The sequence below is a fragment of the Mobula birostris genome, chromosome 6, assembly GCF_030028105.1.
Source record: "Mobula birostris isolate sMobBir1 chromosome 6, sMobBir1.hap1, whole genome shotgun sequence".
NCBI classification, from domain to species: domain Eukaryota; kingdom Metazoa; phylum Chordata; class Chondrichthyes; order Myliobatiformes; family Myliobatidae; genus Mobula; species Mobula birostris.
Genome location: NC_092375.1, coordinates 144,539,737 through 144,566,025, shown reverse-complemented (window position 1 = coordinate 144,566,025; position 26,289 = coordinate 144,539,737). Strand labels below are relative to the sequence as shown.

The following is a 26,289-nucleotide window of genomic DNA, read 5'->3' as shown; positions in this document are numbered from 1 at the left end:
CCCTTCCATTTTAATTAAATAAGTTGGACAGTTGGTGACACGATGCATTTTCAGGAAAATTTTGAAGAATAGCAGCTTTTGCATATACTTGCATAGCATTTTAACATTTCAGATTGGTTGTAATTACAAAATAAAGATGTACTTCAAAGGAAAATCATTATGGAAATAACTGTGAATTATGTTTGTCATCATAGGAAACTGGTTGAAACGGTCTTCATTATCAGGGCTAACAGATGGTGTTGAAGACCTTTTGGACATAAGCTCGGTGGATAGACTTTCATTTATACGCCAGAATTCAAAGGTGCAGCGACTGATTTTTGTTTATATTGAATTAGCACTATCAGAAACAACATTTTATTTATACTTTATGTCACGTGGAAAGTGTTTTTCCCTTATAAATTTGTGTTTTCGGGACGTCAAAGAGCTCTACAATTAATTGATTGCTTTGGATGTCCAGTTTCTAATGTGTAATCAAATAAATGTTTGTAATTCATATCAGTTGGTGCTACACTGTTTGCCCATAAGTACTTCGAAGTTAGCTTCTTGCTGGAGTATCTCTACTTTAAGTGTATGCTAGTATTGCATGTAATCAATCTAAGGAGAATTTTCTTAATCAATTATAAATCCTAGCTCTCAAAATATACATTATATGTAACTTGTTTTAATGTTACAAAAATAATGGGTACATTTTAAAAAGTTTATTTCAATGCAAGCTCTGTACACTCAGTTTCAATGTGTTATTCTCATCAAAAAAACATTTCATCATAATAGACTGTTATGATTTATGGGTTTACTTATTGGCAGTTGGAGTTTCGGTATTGCCAGCATTTAGCAGTCCAATGTTATAAAATCTATTCCAAACACAATGTGTTTAACATCTGTTTTAATTTTAATTTTCATGCAAGGTGTAGATGTGTTAGAATTATGTGCCCCGTTCTCAGCTCGTGCTGCTGTCTAAAACACTATTAAGTGACAAAGCATCAGCATAACATTTGCCTCTTGAATAAGCATTTAAGTAAAATAAAACAAAACGTTACTTGTGATTCCATTTTACCATACAACATGTGCATCTCATATGGTTATGTTTTAAATTCTTATTTTATTTCCTGATGTAAATGAGGAAATGATGAGTGAAGTTACCCCAAACTGCCCCATGATCCATTAAGTAAATGAGTTATGCGGTAAGAAATACTGACATAAAAATCCAGCATTTCATTCCTGACAATATTAGTTCAGTTGTACTTTAAGATGCAAACCTTTAAATAGCTGCATCAGCATGTCCAAATCAATCAATCAATAGGCATCCATTAGTCTCATGAGACCGTGGATTTGTGCCTTGCAAGGTTTCCAGGGCGCAGGCCCGGGCAAGGTTGTATGGAAGACCAGCAGTTGCCCATGCTGCAAGTCTCCCCTCTCCACGACACCCATGCTTGGCACCAGTGTCGTCGCAGAGCAATGTGTGGTTAAGTGCCTTGCTGGAGGACACACACGCTGCCTCAGGCAAGGCTCGAACTAGCGACCTTCAAATCACTAGACGAATGCCTTAACCATTTGGCCATGCACCAACACAAATACTAATCATGCATACTACACCCAGGCCCTGCCAATAGTAATGATGGGAATTTTGTATCCCTACCAAAATTGCAGTCACACATGCAAGCATGTATGCATTAGAATTCAGGAGAATACTTTTCAATCATTTCTCATTTTAATCCATCTAGGTTATTGAAATAATTAGAATATTATCCCTTTTATTTTGATACTGTTGATTAATCTCCATTTGACCATACACTTGAGTTGACATTCTTTGGTTGCGGAGGGGGTAAGTGGGAATTGGATTTGTATCCTTTTATTATTTTCAACAAGAAAGTCCTATGAGAACAATATTAGCAATATATAGTATTTTGTCACAAGTGTCCGAATCAATTATTGATTTTAAAATTCTGCCAATGAGCAAATTTATAATTTATTCTTTTATAATGTTGTTGTACACAGGTGAAATTTAATAGTGCAGTAAAGCTGTCTGAAGGTGAGGGCCTAGAAGATGGGCGAGATGAAGAGGAGAACTTCTTCAAGCGACTTGGTAAATGGCGTTCTGGCCGAAGGAATCCATCAAAGCTTCATCATCCAGAAGAGAAAGATGGTACTTGCCCTACCATTCCAGAGTTGTACCTTATTTGTGTCCAGTGGCTTCAGTGGATTGAGTTTCAATTATTTTTTCCCTGCTTTAGTCATAGTCATAATCATACTTTATTGATCCGGGGGGAAATTGGTTTTGTTACAGTTGCACCATAAATGATAAATAGTAATAGAACCATAAATAGTTAAATAGTAATATGTAAATTATGCCAGTAAATTATGAAATAAGTCCAGGACCAGCCTATTGGCTCAGGATGTCTGACCCTCCGAGGGAGGAGTTGTAAATTTTGATGGCCACAGGCAGGAATGACTTCCTATGACGCTCTGTGCTGCATCTTGGAGGAATGAGTCTCTGGCTGAATGTACTCCTGTGCTCACCCAATACATTATGTATAGGATGGGAGACATTGACCAAGATGGCATGCAACTTAGGCAGCATCCTCTTTTCAGACACCACCGTGAGAGAGTCCAGTTCCATCCCCACAACATCCCCACTGGCCTTACGAATCAGTTTGTTGATTCTGTTGGTGTCTGTTACCCTCAGCCTGCTGCCCCAGCACACAACAGCAAACATGATAGCACTGGCCACCACAGACTCATAGAACATCCTCAGCATCGTCCGGCCGATGTTAAAGGACCTCAGTTTCCTCAGGAAATAGAGACGGCTCTGACCCTTCTTGTAGACAGCCTCAGTGTTCTTTGACCAATCCAGTTTATTATCAATTTGTATCTCCAGGTATTTGTAATCCTCCACCATGTCCACACTGACCCCCTGGATGGAAACAGGGGTCGCCGGTACCTTAGCTCTCCTCAGGTCTACCACCAGCTCCTTAGTCTTTTTCACATTAAGCTGCAGATAATTCTGCTCACACCATGTGACAAAGTTTCCTACCGTAGCCCTGTACTCAACCTCATCTCCCTTGCTGATACATCCAACTATGGCAGAGTCATCCGAAAACTTCTGAAGCAGTAGTTGAAGTCCGAGGTGTAAATGGTGAAGAGAAAGGGAGACAAGACAGTCCCCCATCTGTCGGACACACAGTGTTGCAAGCACACGTACTGTGGTCTGCCAGTCAGGTAATCAAGAATCCATGATACCAGGGAAGCATCCACCTACATCGCTGTCAGCTTCTCCCCCAGCAGAGCAGGGCGGATGGTGTTGAATGCACTGGAGAAGTCAAAAAACATGACCCTCACAGTGCTCGCTGGCTTGTCCAGGTGGGCGTAGACACGGTACAGCAGGAAGACGATGGCATCCTCAACTCCTAGTTGGGGCTGGTAGGCGAACTGGAGGGGATTTAAGTGTGGCCTGACCATAGGCCGGAGCAGCTCCAGAACAAGTCTCTCCAGGGTCTTCATGATGTGGGCGGTCTATGCCATCGGTCTGTAGTCATTGAGGCTGCTGGGGCGCAGCGTCTTCAGCACAGGGATGAGGCAGGATGTCTTCCACAGTACAGGAACCCTCCGGAGCCTCAGGCTCAGGTTGAATATGTGGTGAAGTACTCCACATAGCTGAGGGGCACAGGCTTTGAGCACCCTGGTACTGACACCATCTGGTCCTGCAGCCTTGCTTGGGTTGAGACGTTTCAGCTGTCTTCTCACCCGTTCAGCTGTGAAGCCCACCGTGGTGGTTTCGTGTGGGGAAGGGGTATAGTCATGAGAGCAGGGTGGGGGACTGTGAGGAGGGGTAGAAGGGGAGAGTGGAATGTGTGTTGGTTGGGGGCCGACAACAGATGGCTCATGTGGGGGATGGGCAGGGGCCACAATGTCAAATCTGTTAAAGAACCGGTTAAGTTCATTGGCCCTGTCCACACTGCCTTCCGCTCCTCTGTTGCAAGTTTGCCGGAACCCAGTGATGGTCCTCATCCCCCTCCAGACCTCTGTCATGTTGTTCTGCTGGAGTTTCCACTCAAGCTTCCTCCTGTACCTGTCTTTAGCCTCCCTGATCCTGGCTTTCAGGTCCCTCTGTATTGCCCTCAGCTCTTTATTTCCATCTCTAAACGCCCTCTTTTTAGCATTCAGGATGTCCTTAATGTCCTTTGTCACCCACGGCTTGTTATTTGAATAACAAAAGACAGTTCTTGTCGGAACATTGCAGTCCACACAGAAGTTGATGCAATCAGTGATGCACTCTGTGAGCCCATCAATATCCTCTCTATGTGGCTCACAGAGTGCCTGCCAGTCTGTCACCTCAAAACAGCCCTGGAGCGCTTCATAAGCCTCCTCTGACCATTTTCTCGCTGTCCTCGAGGTTGCAGGTTTACTCTTCACCAGAGGCACGTAGCAGGGTTTTAGATGCACCAGGTTGTGATCTGACCTTCCCAGTGGGGGGAAGGGAGAGGAGCTGTATGCATCCTTAACGTTAGTGTACATCAAATCCAGAGTCCTCTCCCCTCTGGTTGTACAGCTCACACACTGCGTGAAGTTGGGCAGTGTTCTAGCCATGGTAACCTGGTTGAAATCACCCAAGATGGTAATGAGGGCACTCGGGTGCTGGGTTTGTAATCTGGCTATGACGGTGTAAATGCTGTTACACGCCGACGTCGGGTTGGCAGAGGGAGGGATGTACACAACAACCACAATTGCATGTGAGATTTCCCTTGGCAAATAATGTGGCTGGAGTCCAACAGCAAAAAGTTCAATATCCGGGCTACAGACACGTTCCTTGATCGTAATATGCCCAGGATTGCACCATCTGTTACTTACCAGAACCGCCAGCCCCCCTCCTTTACGCTTACCGCTCTCAGTGCAATTCCGGTCAGCTCGAACGGTCTGGAAGCCCTCTATGGAAACACTTTGATCGGGTATGTCCTCGTGCAGCCACGTCTCAGTAAAGCACATGACACTGCTCTCCGGAAATGTTCTCTGACTCCTGACAAGCGCAGTCAGTTCGTCCATTTTATTCCCCAGCGATCTCACATTTCCCATGATGAGAGAGGGGAGACACGGCTTATAACTTCTCTTCTCCATAAGCCTCTGTTGTCTCGACCCGGTCCTCTTCCCTCACCTTTTTGATCCCCCTCTGCATCCTCTGTGTGTTTTCCTCCGGATTTCAGCCGGTATGTCCGCTGCTCTGTTCGCTAAACTAGCGGGCATGAGCGCAATCAGTTGGTCCCTGGAATACACAATGCGGCCATCCTGCTGCCACGCTAGCAAGACGTGTCCGAGTGTAACTAATTCCAGCACTAAAAAAACAAGTAAAACTCTCTCTACCAGCATGTTAGAGAGGGTGCAGCTTCAACGTGTTACCGTGAGAAAAAAAAATACAACAAATAACTAAGTTAAAAAGTTTAGAAGTAAGAAACTACGGAGCAACTGTAACTGGCTGCATGCACGACCGGCGCATGCGCACAATGTCATACTTTGTAAGAGGACAGCTGGTTTACAGCGCCTAGTGAAGCCATTCCTTGTTTGGATGTGACTATTTTGCTTTTGTAACTTTACAATGGTTTTGAGCATTTTAGGATTCCTAAGTGTCTGTCAAAACACCTCTTAAATGCAGTGATTATATCTGATTCCACCACTTCCACTGACAGGAACTTCCAGATATTGGCCACTCACTGGGGTAAGACTTTCTCCTCTAATCCCCTTTAACACTCTTTCTTCTCAGATTAAACTTTGTTTTTGATACTCCTGCCACGGGAATAAAATTCTGACTAACAAACCTATCTATGCATCTCCTTATTGTATATATAAGATCACTTCTCAGTCTCCCTTTCTCCGAGGAGAAAAAGTCCAAATAACCAATCTCTCCTGAGACTAGGCTGCATCCTGGTGAATCTCCTCTACATTCTCTACAGTGAAATATTATTCTTCCTATAATGTGGGAAACTAGAACTGCACAAAATACTCTAATGTTTTATAATTTTGCAACTTGACCTCCGAACTCTTATATTTTATGCAGTAAACTATGAGGCAGGCATACAGTATGCCTTCACATACTATCTACCTACGTGGCCACTTACAGGGAATGTCAGTGCTGTAGTCTTGGAAAACTTTCTTTGCTATCCATACACCACCATTTTTTGTGTTATCTCCAAACTGAATAATAGTACATTTGTATCCAACATTCTGTAAATTACAGCAACAAATGTTTTGGTACTGATCCCTGCGGCGCACCACTGACCAATGTGAGTGAGGGCCGGCAGTGAGTAGCGGTGGAAAGATGCTTTTCTGACTTGAAAACTGTGACTGGTGGTACACTGCAGGAATGGTGTTGGTACCCTACTTAGTGATGCAGATTTGGATATGAATGTAGAAGTTAACTATGGATAACATGAAAATTGTTGCTGTTGTGGGTAGTGAAGGATATTGTCTATGGCTACAGCTGATCAGATGGAACACACACAAAATGCTGGAGGAACTTAGCAGGCTGAGCAGCTGGACGTTTTGGGCTGAGAACCTTCGTGACGAAGGGTCTCGGCCAGAAGTGTCGACTGTTTACTCTTTTCCATAGATGCTGCCTGGGCTGCTGAGTTCCTCCAGCATTTTGTGTGTGTTGCTCTGGATTTCCAACATCTGCATTGTCATGAAAGGGGCTAAATTCTATAGTTCATTTCATGTATGCCTATCACTACATATGATATTTAACACTTAAAGCAGATAAATTTTAAATAAGTACTTTAGTTTCCAGAGGAATAAAGTCAGTTACTCAATAATATCATTCATCATTGGGATTGTATGCCAATGCAGACTTTTTAACCAAAGCTGACATTTTGCCATGTAAAATCAATTCAATAGTAGATCATTTACCAGTAATTCTACAAATGTTTCTATGATTGTGATATTTAAAATTAATATTATGACATAAAATAGCTAATATCAGGATTTCATTACCCCTCAAGTCAAGAGCACAGTGATTAAGGCACCACTACCTGACTAAAATAAGTTATCATTAATGGAGAAGGATTTTGGGTTTATGCCTGGTATAATGTAAAGTACTATTCACAGTGATTGGTGATTGATTTGTAGGTGTCACATGTCAGAGCCCTTTTAAAAGAGCAGTTGTTTATACGACCACCACATGTACTCATGTATGGAAAGATGTTGTATATTACCATTGAACTAAATAATTATACATTTAAATTATCCAATCAAAACTTACCTGTAGAGTTTCCAGCTTAGCGTATTAACTTCTAAGAAGTGTGTTTTAGGCACGTAATTACCATTCATTGTGGAAGATGTTCTGGTGAAGAGCATTCCCTTCAGTTTGTATAGGAAATGAGAGGGAGGAGATCATCACTTGGGTAAAAGGCAACTTAATAGTTTTTTTTTCTCAAATAAAGTAGAAATGGCCAAGATAATAGACAATAGACAATAGGTGCAGGAGTAGGCCATTCGGCCCTTCGAGCCAGCACCGCCATTCCCTGTGATCATGGCTGATCATCCACAATCAGTATCCAGTTCCTGCCTTATCCCCATAACCTTTGATTCTGCTATCTTTAAGAGCTCTATCCATCTCTTTCTTGAAAGCATCCAGAGACTTGGCCTCCACAGCCTTCTGGGGCAGAGCATTCCATATATCCACCACTCTCTGGGTGGAAAAGGTTTTTCACAAGATCACAAGACAAAGGAGCAGAACTAGGCCATTCGGCCCATCGAGTCTGCTCCGCAGCTCCCCCATGAGCTAAACTATTCACCCATCTAGTTCCAATTTCTGGCGTTTTCCCCATATCCCTTGATACCCTGACTAATTAGATACCTGTCAATCTCCTCCTTAAACACCCTCAATGATCGGGCCTCCACAGCTGTATGTGGCAATGAATTCCACAAATCCACGACCCTCTGGCTAAAAAAATTTCTCCTCATCTCTGTTTTAGCTGGGTACCCTCTAATTCTAAGACTATGGCCTCTTGTCTGGACTCACCCACCAAGGGAAACAACCTTTCCACATCTACTCTGTCCAACCCTTTCAACATTCAAGATGTTTCTATGAGATCCCCTCTCATTCTTCTATACTCTAATGAATACAGTCCAAGAGCCGACAAACGCTCCTCATATGTTAGCCCCTGCATTCCAGGAATCATCCTCGTAAATCTTCTCTGAACTCTCTCCAACGTCAGTACATCCTTTCTAAAATAGGGGGCCCAAAACTGCACACAGTATTCCAGATGAGGTCTCACTAATGCCCATAGAGCCTCATCAACACCTCCTTACTCTTATACACTATTCCTTACCGCTGATCCAGCTTGGTGGTTAACCTTTAGGGTATCCTGCACGAGGGCCCCCAAGTCCCTTTGCACTTCTGATTTTTGAATTTTCTCCCCATCTAAATAATAATCTGCCCGATTATTTCTTCTTCCAAAACGTACAACGGTACATTTGTCAACGTTGTATCTCATCTGCCATTTCTTTGCCCACTCTCCTAAACTGACTAAGTCTCTTTGCAACCTTTCTGTTTCTTCAACATTTCCTGCTCCTCCACCTATCTTGGTATCATCTGCAAACTTATTTAAACTTATTCCAAAACCATTTAATCCATAATCCAAATCATCGATATACATCGTAAAAAGAAGCGGCCCCAACACAGACCCCTGCAGAACACCACTAGTAACCGGCAACCAATCAGAATAGGATCCCTTTATTCCCACCCTTTGCTTTCTGCCTATCAGCCAATGCTCCACCCATTTCAATATCTTTCCTATAATTCCATGGGCTCTCATCTTATTAAGCAGCCTCATATGCGGCACCTTATCGAGGGCCTTTTGAAAATCCAAATACACAACATCCACAGCCTCTCCCTTGTCAATCTTATTCGAGATTACCTCAAAAAATTCCAATAGGTTGGTGAGGCAGGATCTTCCCTTCATGAAACCATGCTGGCTTCGGCCTATCTTGTCATGCACCTCGAGGTATTTCATAAACTCGTCCTTGAGGATTGACTCCAATATCTTTCCAACTACTGATGTCAGACTAATAGGTCTGTAATTTTCTTTTTGCTGCCTCCTTTCTTAAATAGCGGAACTACATTTGCGACCTTCCAGTCCTCCGGAACCATGCCAGAGTCTATAGATTCCTGGAAGATCATTTCCAATGCTTCCATAATCTCCAAAGCCACCTCCTTCAGAACCCTTGGGTGCACCTCATCTGGACCGGGAGATTTATCTATTCTTAGTCCACTTAGCTTCCCAAGCACTTTCTCTCTAGTAATCTTGACTGTACCTAATTCTATTCCCTGATACCTCTGGCTATCAGGTATATTGCTCATGTCTTCCACTGTGAAGTCTGATGCAAAATACTCATTCAGTTCCTCTGCCATCTCTTTGTTGTCCATTATAATTTCTCCAGCATCATTTTCAATCGGTCCCTTATCTACCCTTGTCACTCTTTTACTCTTCATATATTTAAAAAAAACTCATAGTATCCTTTTTTATGTTAATCGCCAACTTCCTTTCATAATTCATCTTTCTTTCCTAATAACCTCCTTAGTTTCCTTCTGTAAGTTTTTAAAAGTCTTCCAGTCCTAATTTTTCTCACTAATTTTTGCTTCCTTGTACGCAGTTTCTTTTGCTTTTATTTTTGCCTTAACCTCTCTCGTTAGCCACATTTGTGCCACTTTTCCATTCATGATTTTCTTTCTTCTTGGAATATATTTTTCCTGCATTTTCCTTATTTCTTGTAGGAATTTCATCCAATTCTGCTCTGCCGTCCCTCCATTTAGTTTACTTTTCCAATCGACTTAGGCCAGTTCCTCTGTCATGCCACCGTAATTTCCCCTGTTCCACTGAAATATCGATACACCTGATACCAGCTTCTCCTTTTCAAATTTGAAACTGAACTCAATCATATTATGATCACTACTTCCAAGGGGTTCCTTTACCTCCAGCTCCCTAATCACCTCAGGTTCGTTACACAGCACCCAATCCAAAACAGCCGGTCCCCTGGTGGGCTTCTGGACAAGCTGCTCCAAAAAGCCATCCTGTAGGCATTCTACAAACTCCCTGTCCTGAGATCCATTACCTTCCTGACTTTCCCAATCCACTTTCATATTAAAATCCCCCATAATTATCTTGACATTTTCCTTCTGACACGCTTTTTCTATCTCCAGCTGCAACTTGTAGTCCACATCCCGGCTGTTCTTTGGAGGCCTGTATATAACTGGCTATTAGTGTCTTTTTACCCTTGCCATTCCTTAATTCTACCCATAAGGATTCTACCTCTTCTGATCCTATGTCCTTTCTTTCTATTGATTTGATACCGTTACTTACCATCAGGGCCACGCCACCCCCTTTACCTACCTCCCTATCTTTCCTATACACTGTGTATCCTTGGATATTCAGCTCCCAATCACATCCGTCATTTAGCCATGACTTGGTGATGGCCACAATGTCATATCTTTTAACCTGCAGCTGTGCACTAAGGTCATCCACTTTATTTCTAATGCTGCATGCATTTAAGTACAGTACATTTAGATCAGTATCTGTTGCCGATTTTGCTATATTTCTATTTTGCAGCAAATTATCCTGTATATTCACCGGCCTGTCCTTCTTGCCATCTTTGCTGCACAGTATTTTTGACTTATTTCTATTTTCCTCTTCCTCGACCCTAACACCTTGGTTTCCTTCCCCTTGCCAACTTAGTTTAAACCCTCCCTAACAGCTATATTAAACAATCCCACCAGGATATTAGTACCTTTTGAGTTCAGGTGTAATCCATCTTTTTTGTATACCTTCCCCAAAATAGATCCCAATGATTAAAGAATTTGAAGCCCTGCCCCCTGCACCAGTTACTTAGCCACACATTCATCTGCTTAATTCTGCTATTCTTACCATCATTAGCGCGCAGCTCAGGCAGCAATCCTGATATTATTACTCTGGAGGTCCGGCTTTTCAATTTTCTTCCTAGCTCCCAGTAATCTTTCTTCAGGATCTCCTCTCTTTTTCTGTCTATGTCATTGGTACCAACATGTACCAAGACTTCTGGCTGCTTGCCCTCTCTCCTCAGAATACTCTGGACTCAATCTGAGACATCCCGTACCTTGGCACCAGGGAGGCAACACACCATCCGGGTATCCTTGTCCGACTCGCAGAATCTCTTGTCCGTCCCCCTTACGATGGAATCCCCTATAACTACCGCATTTCTTCTTGCTCTCTTGATTTCAGCACTGGGCAGAATGCCAGAGTCTCGTTCACTGTGGTCCTCCTCTGTCAGGTCTGCTTCTTCAACAGTATCCAAAACGATATATTGATTTCTGAGGGGGACTGTAATAGGGGTGCTATCCACTACCTCTCTATAGGTAGTATCTATCACCTCATTTTCCCTAATTAGCCGAAGGTCATCGATTTCCATCTCCAGCTCCTTAACACAGTCCTTCAGGAGCCTCATCTCAGTGCACCTGGTGCAAATGTAATCCTTGGGGAGGCTGGGAGCCTCCCAGGGTCCCCACATCTGGCACTCCAAGCACAACACTAATCCTAGATTCATACCTCTAATGCTATTGTTTGTACTAAATACCAAAAAACTGTAACTTACTCCGTTACTATGAAACTCAACGGTCGCAGGAAGCCTCTTCCCGTCTCCGCCGAAGCCCGTTGAGCCAAAGCCCTTTCATTCTGCATCCTCTCACTCCGCAGCCTGCTCCAACGCTGCCTGCTGGATATGGCGGTTTTCTTTTTAAACTGTTCGTGCTCAACTGGCTGACATCACGCGTTCGCAGTCTGGCCTCTCTCCTACTCCGAGAAATAAAATGTCTTCTCGCTGGAAATCCTTAGCCTCTTACCGCTGCCTTCTTGATCCGAAGAGAAAAAGTCTGTGACTTCCTTCCTCTTTTTAAACTGTTCGCGCTCAACTGGCTGACGTCACGCGCCTGCGCAGTCTGGTCTCTCTCCTACTCCGAGAAATAAAATGTCTTTTCGCTGGAAATCCTTAGCCTCTTACCGCTGTCTTCTTGATCTTTTTCCTCAACTCTGTTCTAAATGGCCTACCCCTTATTCTTAAACTGTGGCCTCTGGCTTGGACTCACCCATCAGCGGGAACATGCTTCCTGCCTCCAGCGTGTCCAATCCCTTAATAATCTTATATGTTTCAATAAGATCCCCTCTCAGCCTTCCAAATTCCAGAGTATACAAGCCCAGTTGCTCCGATCTTTCGACATATGACAGTCCCACCATCCCGGGAATATACCTTGTGAACCTGACCTGCACTCCCTCAATAGCAAGAATGTCCTTCCTCAAATTTACAGACCAAAACTGCACACAATACTCCAGGTGTGGTCTCACCAGGGCCCTGTACAGCTGCAGAAGGACCTCTTTGCTCTTATACTCAATTCCCCTTGTTATGAAGGGCAGCATGCCGTTAGCTTTCTTCACTGCTTGCTGTGCAATTGTTCACTGGTACTTTGCACAAGAAAACATTTACTGCAGAGAACTCTGAGATATGTTTTCAAACAGTGATAGATATGAGTTTGAAACAAGAATATCACATGGTACCTATGGTAACAAATTACTTTTTTCATAAAAAAGAGCAGTATTTTTTTCAATAAATATTAATTGTCTTTTATTATATCTGCCCAGTACCGATCAGTTAAACATCAATCCAATTAATTGTTGGTTTAAAAAAAAGCAGGAGAAAAGCAAATTATCCTGTGGCATAATTATTTGAACATAAATTTCACATTAAGTTTAATATGTGTGAATTCTACTGAGCCAAATTTGCACCGGAAATGTCTCTGTTGCTACAGTGTAACTCAATTCAAATTGATTGCAATTAGGTTTTTCTGGCAGGTGAATTAAATCATTTTGTTTTTCTTAGTTTAAGCAAAAGTATTTTTCAGGATAGTAAGGTCAAATCCAAGATATTTTCAGAAATTTACTTTAGAAATGGTTCTGTGGGACTATGATTAAGTGTGAGTTATAATGAAAAACACTATTAAAGAGTATCTTAATAAATGGCATTTTCTTCAAAGATATTCTCAAAAAAATTATAATTATTACTCAACCATTTTTTTATCGTTGCATTATATGTTTGCCAGAATGTTAGAAGTGTAATTAAGTGGATCATTAACTGTTCTTTTTGGAGTTTCATATACTTGAATAAAAATTGATCTGTCAGGCAGTTTTTAGCTATACCTAATAGAATGATCTCTTAACAAAGGCACAATCACATATAACTTTGTATAATTTGATGTTTTACATTTCGTTAGGTTGTCGTAGTTTTGAGGAGCACTTGGAAGCTAGTCAGGAAGGAAGCAAGAGTAAGAATATCTTGAACCTTGGGGCCATTAGACAAGGCATGAAACGATTCCAATTTCTTCTAAACTGCTGTGAACCTGGAACAATCCCTGATGCTTCAATACTGGCTGCAGCTCTTGACCTGGTAAAAAAAAAAGCTTACAAAAGTCTATTTGTCTACAAGCTTTTGTTTCAGTGTATATGGTAATGCAGCTTTTTCCTAGAGGTCAGTGGAAGAAAATATCCAGTGTTATATGTTGAAAATTGTTCAGTTCTTCCTTAAACAGAATGTGAAAAATATAACCGTACTGGCAGTTGAGCAAATTGCATAGATGCATGCAAGGAAAAACTATATAAGAACATGTACGAACATGGATGGAGAATACAGTGCAGGTGAAATGTATTCAAGAAATAGCTTTTGCAGAACATCAATTGGCAGATTTCTGTGATGTAAATTCTTCTGTCTTGTTCTGGCTGTTTCCAGCATCATAGTTGGAAGGTTGGATCACATGGGATTCAGTGTGCACTAGTCAGTTGGAAACAAAAACTCATTGCTGGGGTGTCGTAAGAGCCGGTTGGTGGTTCAGAGAAGGTGAATTGGCCCGTTGGGCCAGGCATCTCAAATCAAGGTATCAGGCTGGGGATGTCGAATTGGGCCGTCGAGTTTGGGATATTGAATCGGGCCATCAGACAGGATGTCGAGTTGTGCCATCAGGCCTGTGGATGTCGAATAGGGCCATCGGGCATGAGTATTCAAGCTGAGCCGTCAAGCCGGGGGATTCAAACTGGGCCATCAGGTGTGGGGATTCGAGCGGGTGAGATGGATTGGGTCTAGAAGAGCTGACCCAGGTGGAGACCGTGCTACCGCGGTTGGTGCCTTCAAGTTGGCCATGAAACCGTGAGTGTCTGCCTTAAACGTTTCTTTTGTGATCACAAGACCCTGTTGGACATTGATCGCCGCAGGCCTGCGGCCCTTGTTTGGTGGGGAGACAGATGGTGAGGCAGCTGTGTTGCCTCAGTTGTAAGTAGGATTAGGCCTCAGTCCTCAGGCTTGCATTGTGGCATGGCATCTGGGTTCGGCTGGGTGTGGCCTCTCCTGTTGGTGCCGGCCTGCAGTGTTGGACCGGTGGAGTTCAGAATCAGTTTATTATCACCGGCATGTGTCATGAAATTTGTTAACTTAACAGCAGCAGTTCAATGCAATGCATAATAATAATAAGAAAAAAATAATAATGATGATAAATAAATCAATTACAACATATGTATATTGAATAAATTAAAAATCATGCAAAAAACAGAAATAATATATAGCAAAAAAGTGAGGTAGTGTTCATGGGTTCAATGTCCATTGAGGAATCGGATGGCAGAGGGAAAGAAGCTGTTCCTGAATCACTGTGTGTGTGCCTTGAGGCTTCTGTACCTCCTACCTGATGGTAACAGTGAGAAAAGGGCATGCTCTGGGTGCTGGAGGGCCTTAATAATGGACGCTGCCTTTCTGAGACACCACTTCTTGAAGATGTCCTGGGTACTTTGTAGGCTGGTACCCAAGATGGAGCCAACTAAATTTACAACCCTCTGCAGCAGCTCCCCCCCCACCCCCATACCAGACAGTGATGCAGCCTGTCAGAACGCTCTGCATGGTACATCTATAGAGGTTTTTGAGTGTATTTGTTGACATACCAAATCTCTTCAAACTCCTAGTGAAGTATTGTCACTGCCTTGCCGTATGGATATGTTGGGACCAGGTTACTTCCTCAGAGATCTTGACACCAAGGAACTTGAAACTGCTCACTCTGTCCACTTCTGATCCCTCTATGAGGATTGGTATGTGTTCCTTCATCTTACCTTTCCTGAAGTCCACAATCAGCTCTTTCACCTTACTGATGTTGAGTGCAAGGTTGTTGCTGTAACACCACTCCACTAGTTGGCATATCTCACTCCTGTACGCCCTCTCATCACCACCTGAGATTCTACCAACAATGGTTGTATTGTCAGTAAATTTATAGATAGTATTTGAGCTATGCCTAGCCACACAGTCATGGGTATAGAGAAATTAGAGCAGTGGGCTAAGCACACACCCCTGGGGTTGATCGTCAGCTTGGAGGAGATGTTATCACCAATCCGCACAGATTGTAGTCTTCCAATTAGGAAGTCGAGGATTCAATTGTAGAGGGAGGTACAGAGGCCCAGGTTCTGCATCTTCTCAATCGGGATTGTGGGAATGATGGTATTAAATGCTGAGCTATAGTCGATGAACAGCATCCTGACATAGGTGTTTGTATTGTCCAGGTGGTCTAAGGCCGTGTGAAGAGCCATTGAGATTGCATCTGCCATTGACCTATTGTGGCAATAGCCAAATTGCAATGGTTCTAGGTCCTTGCTAGACTGCCAGGAACCATAAGTTTGTGGGACTTGTCGTTGAGGAAGTTGAACTTGGTCTAAAAATTTGTTTTTTTATGTGACTATGTTCTCTTTTTCCTTCCTCATTATTTTGAATGTGCATGTATGTTTTTGCACCTTGGCCCCAGAAGTACACTGTCTCATTCAGCCGTATGGTTTGAATGACAATCAAACTCTAATTGATTTGAAAACATACTGCGGATTCTGGAAAGCCAGAGTAACACAAAATACTAGGGGAGGTCAGGCAGCATATATGGAAAGGAATAAACAGCAGTCCCGATAAAAGGTCTCGGCCTGAAACATCAACTTTTTATTCAATACATGCTGCCTGACCTGCTAAGTCCAGCATTTTGTATGTGTTTGGCTTGGTGGCAGTTGGCAAGGGCTGATACTGGAAAGTAGTTTTTCAGATTTAAACCTGTCACTACTGGTATGCCAGAAGGATTTGCGTTGGATCCCCTGGTATTAGTGTTTTGAATAAGAATATAGGTGGCAAGTTTGCGGGTAACACCAAAACTGGTGGTATAGGCACTGAACGAGGTTTTCTAAGATTACAGAAGGATCTAGATGAACTGGGTTAGTGGACCAGATAACGGAAGAAGGAATTTAACTCAGACAAGTGATCTACTTGGGGAAGTTAAACCTGGGCTGAAATTGCGTGGTAATTGGCAGGGCCCTGGAAAGTGTTGTAGAACAGAGAGACCTAGGTGTACAGTTGCCTAGAAAGTAGTGACACAGGGTGATGAAGAAGATATTTGCCATGCTTGCCTTCATTGGTCAGGGCATTGAGTATAAGAGGTCGGATGTCATATTATAACTGTGAAAGAGTTGTGTGCATTCTGGTCGCTTAACTATAGGAAGGATAATATTAAACTGGAAAGGGTGAAGAAAAGATTCACAGGGATATAGCTAGGACTGAAGGTCTTGAGATATAAGGTGAGGCTTGATAGGGGTCCTGTTTTCCCTGCAGCATAGGAGACTGAGGGGTGACCTTAGAGAAGTATATAAAATGATGAGAAGTGTAGATAAGGAGGATGGACACAGTCTTTTTCCAGGGTAAAGAAATCTAAAACTAGAGGGCATAGGTTTAAAGTGAGAAGCAATAATTTCAAAGGGGATCCAAGGGGCAACTTTTTCTGCTGAGAGGGTATCAGATATACGGTACAAGCTGGTGGAGCTGGTAGAAACAGGTTCAATTGCAACTTTAAAAAAAACACTTAACAGGTGCATAGATAGAGTAGGTTCTGAGTGGTAAAGGCCAAATGCAAGCAAAGGCAAGTTAGGCCAAAAGGCCTGGGGGTTTCCATGCTCTATTACTCTGGAACTCTAACTGAATACATTAAAGCCTTTTCACAATTTAATCCAAATAACAAATATCAAACAGTAAAACATCTACAAAGATGCAAAGGAAAAAGAAGAATTGGTAAAGTAAGCACCAAGTCCATCCCACATACCCACAACATGAGCTACGGGATTCTAGATTACTTAACTCGTGTCAGTTGCAGAAAATATTGCTGCCCTGTGATCTCAGTTAGCATTTCCACATTATTTAATTCCTCAACAAAAGTCAAACCTCTTTTTTAAAATGAACTGCATGAGTTGCCTTTGGCAGAACAGGACTTCATCATCCTTCTCTTAGCAAGGCTCTAATGCAGTCCCAGGCTGGATTCTTGGATTCCCCATTTCAGAAAGTAACTAAAATTATGGATTTCAAAATTGCAGAGAATGGGCTCCTAGCTCCTGTAATTCTTGCTTGTGCTGCTTCACTGCAAAACCAAGAGCATCAAAATTATTATTTTCACATATTTATTCCTAATACAAGGGGGTATAATTTGAAAGTGATTGGAGGAAAGTAGGTTTTATATACAGAGAATGATGGATGCATGGAACATGCTGCCAGACTGGCAGTAGAGGCCGATGCACTAGGGGCTTTTAAAAGACTCTTTGATTGGCACTTGGATGAAAGGGAAATGGAGAGCTATGTAGGAGGGAAGGGTTGGATTGATCTTAGAGTAGGTTAAATGGTGAGCACAAAGTCATGGACAGAACGGCCTCTATTGTACTTTCCTGTTCGATGTTCTTAGCGTTCACTAAATTTCACTTTGAAATTTCCTCAGAAGAGCAGAATAAAATTTTAGAAAATAACTTATTGTTCATCGAGGAAGCATAAACCAGAGTGTAATTACTTTCAGTGTACACAGGGCTATACAATAAAGGCAAATACAAAGAGCTAGAGCTAGGATACAGACATTCAGGTGAGCCTTTACATAACTGAGTGGAGGAGTTGGTTTGAAGGCTTATTGTTGTTTTTATCAGGAAATTATTAGTCTCTTAAGAGTTTGTCTGCACACCAAACCAACTCTATATCTTGTTCCATGCATCCATTAAACTCAGGAGTAAGAAAGAGTCTTCAGTCTTACTGCGATTTATATTGTTGGTGCATGTTCTTTAATCATTCCAAAAAAATTGCATTCAATCCCTTTGAAAGTCTGTTACGCTTTTTCTCAAATAACAGCCATTGAAGTCTTCCCACCTAACCAAGCATCTCTCTGCTTGAAAGTCACCTTTGTAATTCTCCAGAGCAGTTTGTTCAAAAAGTCTAACTGCTATCATATAACAGGACATCTTTCAACATGTTGAACCTTTGCAAGGCTTCAGGCCCTGATGGTGTACCTAGTGGGGCTCTGAAAACCTGTGCCAACCAACTGGCAGGAGTGTTCAAGAGCATCTTCCATCTCTCACTATGCAGTCAGAGGTTCCCACTTGCTTCAAAAAGGTGACAATCATACCAATGCCCAAGAAGAGCAGAGTGTGCTGCTTCAGTGACTATTGCCCAGTTGCACTAATATCTACGGTACTGTGATGAAGTACTTTGAGAAGTTGATCATGGCTAGAGTGAAATCCTGCCTAAGCAAGGACCTGGACCAGCTGCAATTTGCCTATCGCCACAATGGGTCTACGGCGGATGCAATCTCACTGGTTCTCCACTCGACCTAGGACCACCTGCTATTTATTGATTACAGCTCAGCGTTCAACACAATCATACCATCAGTTCTAATCAACGAGCTCCAAAACATGAGCCTCTGCCTCCCTTGACCTCCTCATCAGGAGACCACAGTCTGTGTGGATCAGAAATAAAATCTCTTCCTTGCTGACCACCAGCATTGGCACACCTCAAGGATGCATGCTTAACCAACTGCTGTACGCTCTCTACACCCACAACTGTGTGGCTCGGCACAGCTCAGAGCCATCTGTAAATTTGCTGATGACTTAATGGTTGTTGGCAGAATTTCACATGGTGATGAGAAGACATACAGGAGCATGTCACAGCAACAACCTTGCACTCAACGGCAGTAAGACCAAGGAATTGATTGTTGACTTCAGAAAGAGGAAGTCGAGGAAACACACCCCAGTTCTCACTGAGAAATCAGAAGTGGAAAGGGTGAACAGTTTCAAGTTCCTAGGTGTCAGCATCTCAGAGGATCTATCCTTGGCCTTGATGCAAGTACAAAGAAGGCATGACAGTAACTATAGTTCATAAGGAGTGTGAGGAGATTTGGTATGTCACCAAAGTCACTCGCAGATTTCTACAGATGGACCATGGAAAGCATTCTACTAGTTGCATTGCTGTATAGTATGGAGGTGCCACTGCATAGGATTGGAAAAAGCTACAGAAAGCTGTAAACTCTACCAGTTTCTTCGTAGGCACTAGCTTCCCCAGCACACAGAACATCTTCAAAAGGTAGCATCCATCATTAAGGACCCACCCTCCCCCATCACCCAGGCCATGCCATCTCCTCATTGCTACCATCAAGGAGGAGATACAGGAGCCGGAAAATGTATGATCAAGGTTTCAAGAACAGCTTCTTGCTCTCTGCCATCAGATTTCTAATGGACACTACCTCACTGTTATTTCCTCAAATCCCAACATGTACCAGTGATCTTAAACCAGATTCTGATTCTGACCAAAATCTGATGAGCATTCCAAATGTGCTTTGTAATGGATTCTTACAGACACACATGTACTTTGTTTGGTACTAAGCAGTTCTGCTCATGGAACCGAACAACTGGTTTGCTTTGGCCACAAACACTTGACAATAATCCTTCCTAGAGCTTTAGTTTTTGCAATATGTGATACGTAAGTGCATTTGGTATTAGGCTTGTCCAACTCCATTACACTGACATTTAATCAAGCTAGAAAACATCTGAAATCTGGCCCTTTCTCTAGAGTAACAAGATTTATTCATATTTGTATTCATATCAATAGGATTTAAGAATTCTAATATTTTTTTCATCTCAGCTATCCCAATAACCAGATCTATGTAATTTATAAAGTTATTTTTAAAATTAAGTTTCAAGACTAACATTTGTGTGATAGAATAAATTCATTCACATCCTTGAGTTATAAATTTCTACCAGTGAGCCAGTAACTAAATTCCTAGTCTGTAGTTAGGTACTTAATCTAGCAGTTACTAGTTTGTTTGACAAATTTTCTGTCTTCTCAACAAATAATTTGTGGTTACCTTGTCAGAATTTTTGGAAAGTTTAGGTAGTTATTTTCCTCAAATGATTCCAATAGATTATACCTACAGACACCAAGCCTTCATGAATGGGACTGAAAAGGGATAGGGAAAAATACAAAATTACATTCAGAAACTGAAGTGGTTTAGATGTAAAGGATGCTCTATAAGTTGATATTTTATTAGTATTTTACTTTAATAAATTTATCATTTTCAATCAATTTGCTTCCATGCTGAATACATATTTTCTTATCTGAATAGGCTGGCCAGCCTGTGTTTTCCAGTCCTTTGTAAATACTACTCTTGATCCGATTGCAAGAGCAGAAGTGAATGGTGGAAGGTGGCATTAGGTAAAAAATTAAAAGGAGATTCAGATTAAGGCAATAAAAAGTTGGACATGTCTCCTGCCTTTAGTTCTGTGCTTCTTTTGGCTCTTATATGTTCTATGCCATTTCTACAGTTGCATATTTTAGATGAAAATAGCCAATGTTGGATATTGGCCTGGGGTGGAAGTCAGGTTACGTAAAACGATTGGAAAAGTTTTGTTCAGTTTTGTGTCTTATGACATTATTAGGTAACGCTCAACCCCAATATAAAAAGGGAATGTAATAAATGAAAAAACTATTAACATTTGACATTTGATATTAATGAAATCTTAATTATTAGTTCTTTTTAAATTTCAACAGTGACTTTGTGATTCAAAATTGAATGATTAAAATTTTTGTCCTTCATTTCTTGAGAAAAGAAACAAAAATCAATAACCTGATTAGCAATTGGGTCCACGGTGTAATGTACTTTTTAAAATGTATTTTTATTTCCATATCTCCCTTTGAATGATTATCTCAGGAAGCTCCAGTAGTAGCAAGGGCAGCACTATTCATAGAGTGTGCCCGGTTTGTGCATCGATGCAACCGTGGAAACTGGCCGGAGTGGATGAAAGGACACCACGTTAGTATAACTAAAAAGGGTTTGTCGCGAGGAAGGTCGCCCATTGTTGGAAATAAGCGTAATCAGAAATTACAGTGGAAAGCAGCAAAGCTCTTCTGTCAGTGGGGTGAGGTAAGCAAAGAACCTCTGGCAATTAGTAACATGACTGTCTTTGAAAAACAGTTCAGTGCCCAGCTAAGTATGTCTGTGAAGTATTCATGAACTATAACATGAAGAGTACAAATAGATGCCATGTCTTTGGTATCATTCAAAGACATTGAAAGCATTCAATAGTGGGAATTGAAAGATTTTTGAAAAAACATCAAAGACTATAATACAAAATAATCACACCAAACGGCTCAGGCAAAATCTGTGGAAGTAGAAGCAGAGTTAAAATTTCAGACTCTTTTACCATCCTGAGTAATAGGTGTTTCCAGTGGTTTTTGTTTTTATTTCCAATTACCTGCAACTTATTTGATTTTCAGTCATATGGAATCTCATGTGAAAATATAACGTAGATTTACCATCAAAGAAATTAATGGCAGAAGTTGGTAAACCTCTGTAATTGTCTACTCCAAAGGGTTGTGAAGGTTCGATTGTTGTGGACATTTAATAATGAGGTAGTTAACTTTTTGAAAGATCGGGGAATTGAAGTCCATGGGGATCTGGCATAATGGGGGAGTTTGTACTTATGATGGAATAGCAATGATCATAGCGAGTGGCAGGGCAGGTTTTGAAGGAACAGCTGACCTACTCCTACACATATTTTCATAGGTTCTTGAAGAAAAATTGATGTAGATACCTTTGTAACATGGAAGTGCTTTCCTAGAATATCCATATCGCAAAGCCACGTCATCTGTGTCAAGAAATGCAAGTTCTCAATGTGTTCATTTCTAAACATTTTTCCCATAACTGTGCAAGAATGAATTTTATTCTTATGTAGTGATCTCTGAATTCAGTAAAAATAAATTTCCATTGCCAAGGTGGTCATAACATGGGGATTGCCTGTATTCACTGGGCTGTGCAAATTCTTATGGGTAGGAAATGAGCATTTTCAAAAATTACAGTTTTGGAAGGAAGCAGAAGTTAAGATGATTGTGAATTTAATGGAACTGATCAGAATAATAATATGTAAAGGAAGTGAATATAGCTTTTCTACCCACCGGTAGATAAGTTGAAGATGTACGAATCTTTCTAAGGCAAGCAAGAAGTGTTGTGTTGAAACTTTAATACAAAGGTATCTATACGTAGAACAACCAAAGAGCACTAAACTAGGAAGCAATGTTTTGGCCAGGGGTTTGTCTTGATTTTTTGTTTTGTCCAACAGTGAAGTGTTGCTGTGAAGAAAATTATCTTGAATTTTAAGCACTCACTGGGAGGTTTATGTAAATAGGGAAATAAGGGGGGGGGAAGCCTGGGTTGACAGAAGTGTGTGTGCGCATGTTAGAGAGATTTAATGTAAGTTATTTTAAAACAGCTTTATTGCATCCATGCGTCCTTACTTACATGCGGATGCATACATCGATGCTCTAACGTTAAGATGCTGTCTTCTGACAGGCTATTGGAACCAGGCTAAATGAGCTGTGCCATACGGAGAGTGAGAGCCCAGCAAACATACTCAGTTTCATTTATGATGATGAGACTAAGCGACGTTTGAGGAAAGAAGACGAAGAAGAGGATTTCCTTGATGACAGTATGTCTATTGAACTTTGATGCTTTTATGCCATGTGGGGAATATTTCCTCTGGACTAGCTACAATGAAATTGCAGTTCCTTTGGTAATGATTTAAATGGAAACTAAAAAGGAAAAGAAAAAGCTGGGAGCTTCGGGCACTTCATGCAAAGTCTGTAAGTGGAAACAGAATTGTCCATTCAGTCCAAGGTTCTAATGAAAAATCCTTGATCCAAAAAGTAAAACTCTTTCTCTCCTCACAGATTTTGTTTCACTTACTGAGTCCTTCTGATGGTTTCAATTTTTGTTTTAGATTGCCAGCATCTGCGGATCTTTTCTGCAGTTATGATTTAAGTAGATCAAGTGAGTGAGGAAATAGTTACTTATTTGTTGTCATGCATAAATGCCCAAGATTGGTTTCAGCAGTCTGTTAAGGAATGTACTGCTGAAGTGGAGACAGAGCAACCGAAGGGAGACACACTTCCACTCCTGTGCTGACAGAACTGCCTGCCAGCTGGCTAATTTGGCTCACTGATTATGCTTTTAGTTGTATATAAACTACATAGTTATCACCAAACTGCTTGCATAAGATTTGGTTTTCTGTTTGAGAGCTTTAGGTGTAGAATTTATGGTCCCCTACTTAATTTGCAATCTTTTCAAATTAGAAGAGTTGGCTGGCTCACACCAGCTTATTGCCATATTTTCTTGCTCTGAATGCGCCACTTCTTACTGTGTGCTACAAATCCTTCATCAATCATTGGGTCATTCATTCCTGAGAGCCCCACAAAGCCTGAAGAATTTAGTCAATTCTCACTATTAATTGAATGACATACAGTACATCAAACAGCTTTGCAAGCTTTACATGCGACGAATGATACCTTGTCACTTTGAATGGTTAGGAATGGACTGCATTTTTTGAGCTGGATGCAGATTTAATGCTGGATTTACTAGTAATGGGAATTTGATGAATAAACTAAGAAGAAAAATATTGTAGGGTTATTGGGAAAGAACCGTTTACTGCACCCATTTAGGGAGGGTCTCTGTGTTAATAATAAATCTCACAAATTTATTTTAAGTCAATAATACTTAAGCTTTGATCATTCCAACGTTTCACGCAGGTACTGTTAATCCCACCAAGTGCGGCTGTCCATTTGCACTGAAGATGGCAGCCTGCCAGCTTCTGCTAGAGATCACAACATTCCTTCGAGAAACGTTTCCTTGCTTGCCTCGACCACGTACTGAACCTCTTGTTGTAAGTACAGCCAGCCACAGTTTAATATTATTAGTATATCTTTGTGTTAGAGAAAAGTATTTTGCAGAACGAGAAAAAGTAGTTGGGGTACCACGGAGGCACAGTCTTAGCACGATGCTATTACAGTGCAGAGCGTCAGAGTTCGGAGATCAATTCCGATGTACTCTGTAAGAGAGTTTGTACATCCTTCACATGAAGCGCATAGGTATCCTCCAGATGCTCCAGTTTCCTCCCACAGTCCAAAGACGTACCAGTTAGTGGGCTGATTGGTCATTGTCAGTTTTCCTGTGATTAGGCTAGGGTTAAATTGGTGTGTTGCCAGGCAGCGTGGCTTGATGGGCTGGAAGGGCTTGTTCTGTGCTGTGTCTCTAAATAAATAAATAAAGTGATCAATAATCTTGCATATAAAAGTCTAAATGCAAGGGACACTTCACATAGCTTATACGCTGTACACTTCAGATGTGTGCTTTCCGGTTTAATTGTAAGTACAGGATTTGTTGTCAAGCTTCATTCCAACACAGGAATGCCAGTGGATCAGACGCCTCCTCAGTAACGATAAATGGCTATTCCCCAGCTTTGTCTTTGAGGTGCACTACTTTTTCTCTGGAATTTCGGTAGTTTGGTATCTGGCATGCAACAACAAGGCTTTGGAGTAACATACACAAAATACTGTACTGGAGGAACTCAGCAGGTCAGGCAGCATCTATGGAAAGGAATAAAGAGTCGACGTTTAGGGCTAAGGAAGGGAGTAAATGACACTCTCTTTTCTCTGTTCTTCAGTCTCCACTGCATTTAGTCTCAGGACGAGGTTTTCCTTTCATGAACATCTGAAATGTCATCCTTTTCCAACAAACAGGGTTTTATCTTCTTCTACTCTTGACGCTGCCCTCACCCACATTCCCTCCATTTCCCAAACACCAAACTCACCCCATCTTCCTGTCACCTTTACAGGAATAGAATTCCCCTTGTCCTTACCTACGACCTCATGAACTTCACATCCAGCACATATCCAGCAAATAACTCTCCCCAGCTTCCACCATCTTCAATAGGATCCTACCACTAAACATATATTTACCTCCCCCCCCCCCCACACTCTCTGCTTTCTACAGGGATCTCTCTCTCCATGATTCCTTTGTCCCTTCACCCCTCGCCACTAACTTCCACTTGGCACTTATCCTTGGAAGCAGGATCTGTCCCTTCAGTACCTCCCTCACCACCATTCAGAGCCCTAAACAGTCTTTCCAGATGAGACAAGTCTGTCAGGGTCATCTACTGTACCCAGTGTTCCCTTTGCAGCCTCTTCTACATTGGTGAGATTCAATGTAGATTGAGGGAAACTGCTTGTCCAGCACCTTTGCTCCGTCCATAACAGGGAGGATTTCCCAATGGCCAATGCCCATTCCCAATCCAAAATGTTGGTCCATGGCCTCCTCTACTGCCACCATGAGGCCACTGTCAGGTTGGAGGAGCAATACCTCATTCCATTGGGTAGCCTCCAACTGGACAGAATGAACATTGATTTCTTCAATATCAGGTAATTTCTCCCCACTTCCCATTCCCCTTTCTGGCTCCACCTTATACTCTCTGGTGCCTATCACCCCTCTCTGCTGCCCCTCATCCTTCCCTTTCTCCCATGGTCCACTCTCCTCTCCTATCAGATTCCTTCTTCTCCAGCCCCTTACCTTTTCTATTTGCCACCTCCAAGCTTCTCATTTAATCTTCCCTCCCCCACCCACTCACCTGGCTTCACCTATCACCTTCCATCTTGTACTTCCCCTCCCCCCACCTTCTTATTCAGGCTCCTTCCTCCTTCCTGCTCACTCCTGAAGAAGTGTCTTGTCCTGAAACATTGACTCTTTATTCCTCTCCATAAATGCTGCCTGAACTGCTGAGTTACTCCAGCATCTTTGTGTCATACTCTGGATTTCTAGCATGTGCAGATTCTCTTGTGTAAACAAGGCTTTGGAACTATTTTCTTTCTTAAGATGTTAGTCCATATAATGTTTAACTTTTTTTTGTAATTTATTTTCTATTGAAGTTCATCATCAAACAAAACTTTCCGTAAGGTGTATTTCAGATACTATACATATATATGATACAGTCATATTTGTCACAAATCTCCACATAATATTTATCTGAGGTATACACTTATAGAAAGGAGAGGAAAGAAAGAACAATCAGAAGAAGAAAACTATGTACAAGTAGGGAGTGA

The 26,289-nt window shown here is 41.7% G+C and overlaps 1 protein-coding gene across 1 annotated transcript in view; it reads left to right on the top strand.

Annotated features, from left to right (window-relative positions):
* Window positions 1-26,289, top strand: part of LOC140198605 (protein unc-80 homolog) — a 227,770-nt gene that overhangs the window by 92,536 nt on the left and 108,945 nt on the right. The window contains 6 exon segments of the mRNA XM_072259605.1: window positions 195-301; window positions 1,996-2,083; window positions 13,280-13,452; window positions 21,074-21,286; window positions 22,712-22,847; window positions 23,944-24,077. Coding sequence (XP_072115706.1) covers window positions 195-301; window positions 1,996-2,083; window positions 13,280-13,452; window positions 21,074-21,286; window positions 22,712-22,847; window positions 23,944-24,077 — 851 coding nt within the window.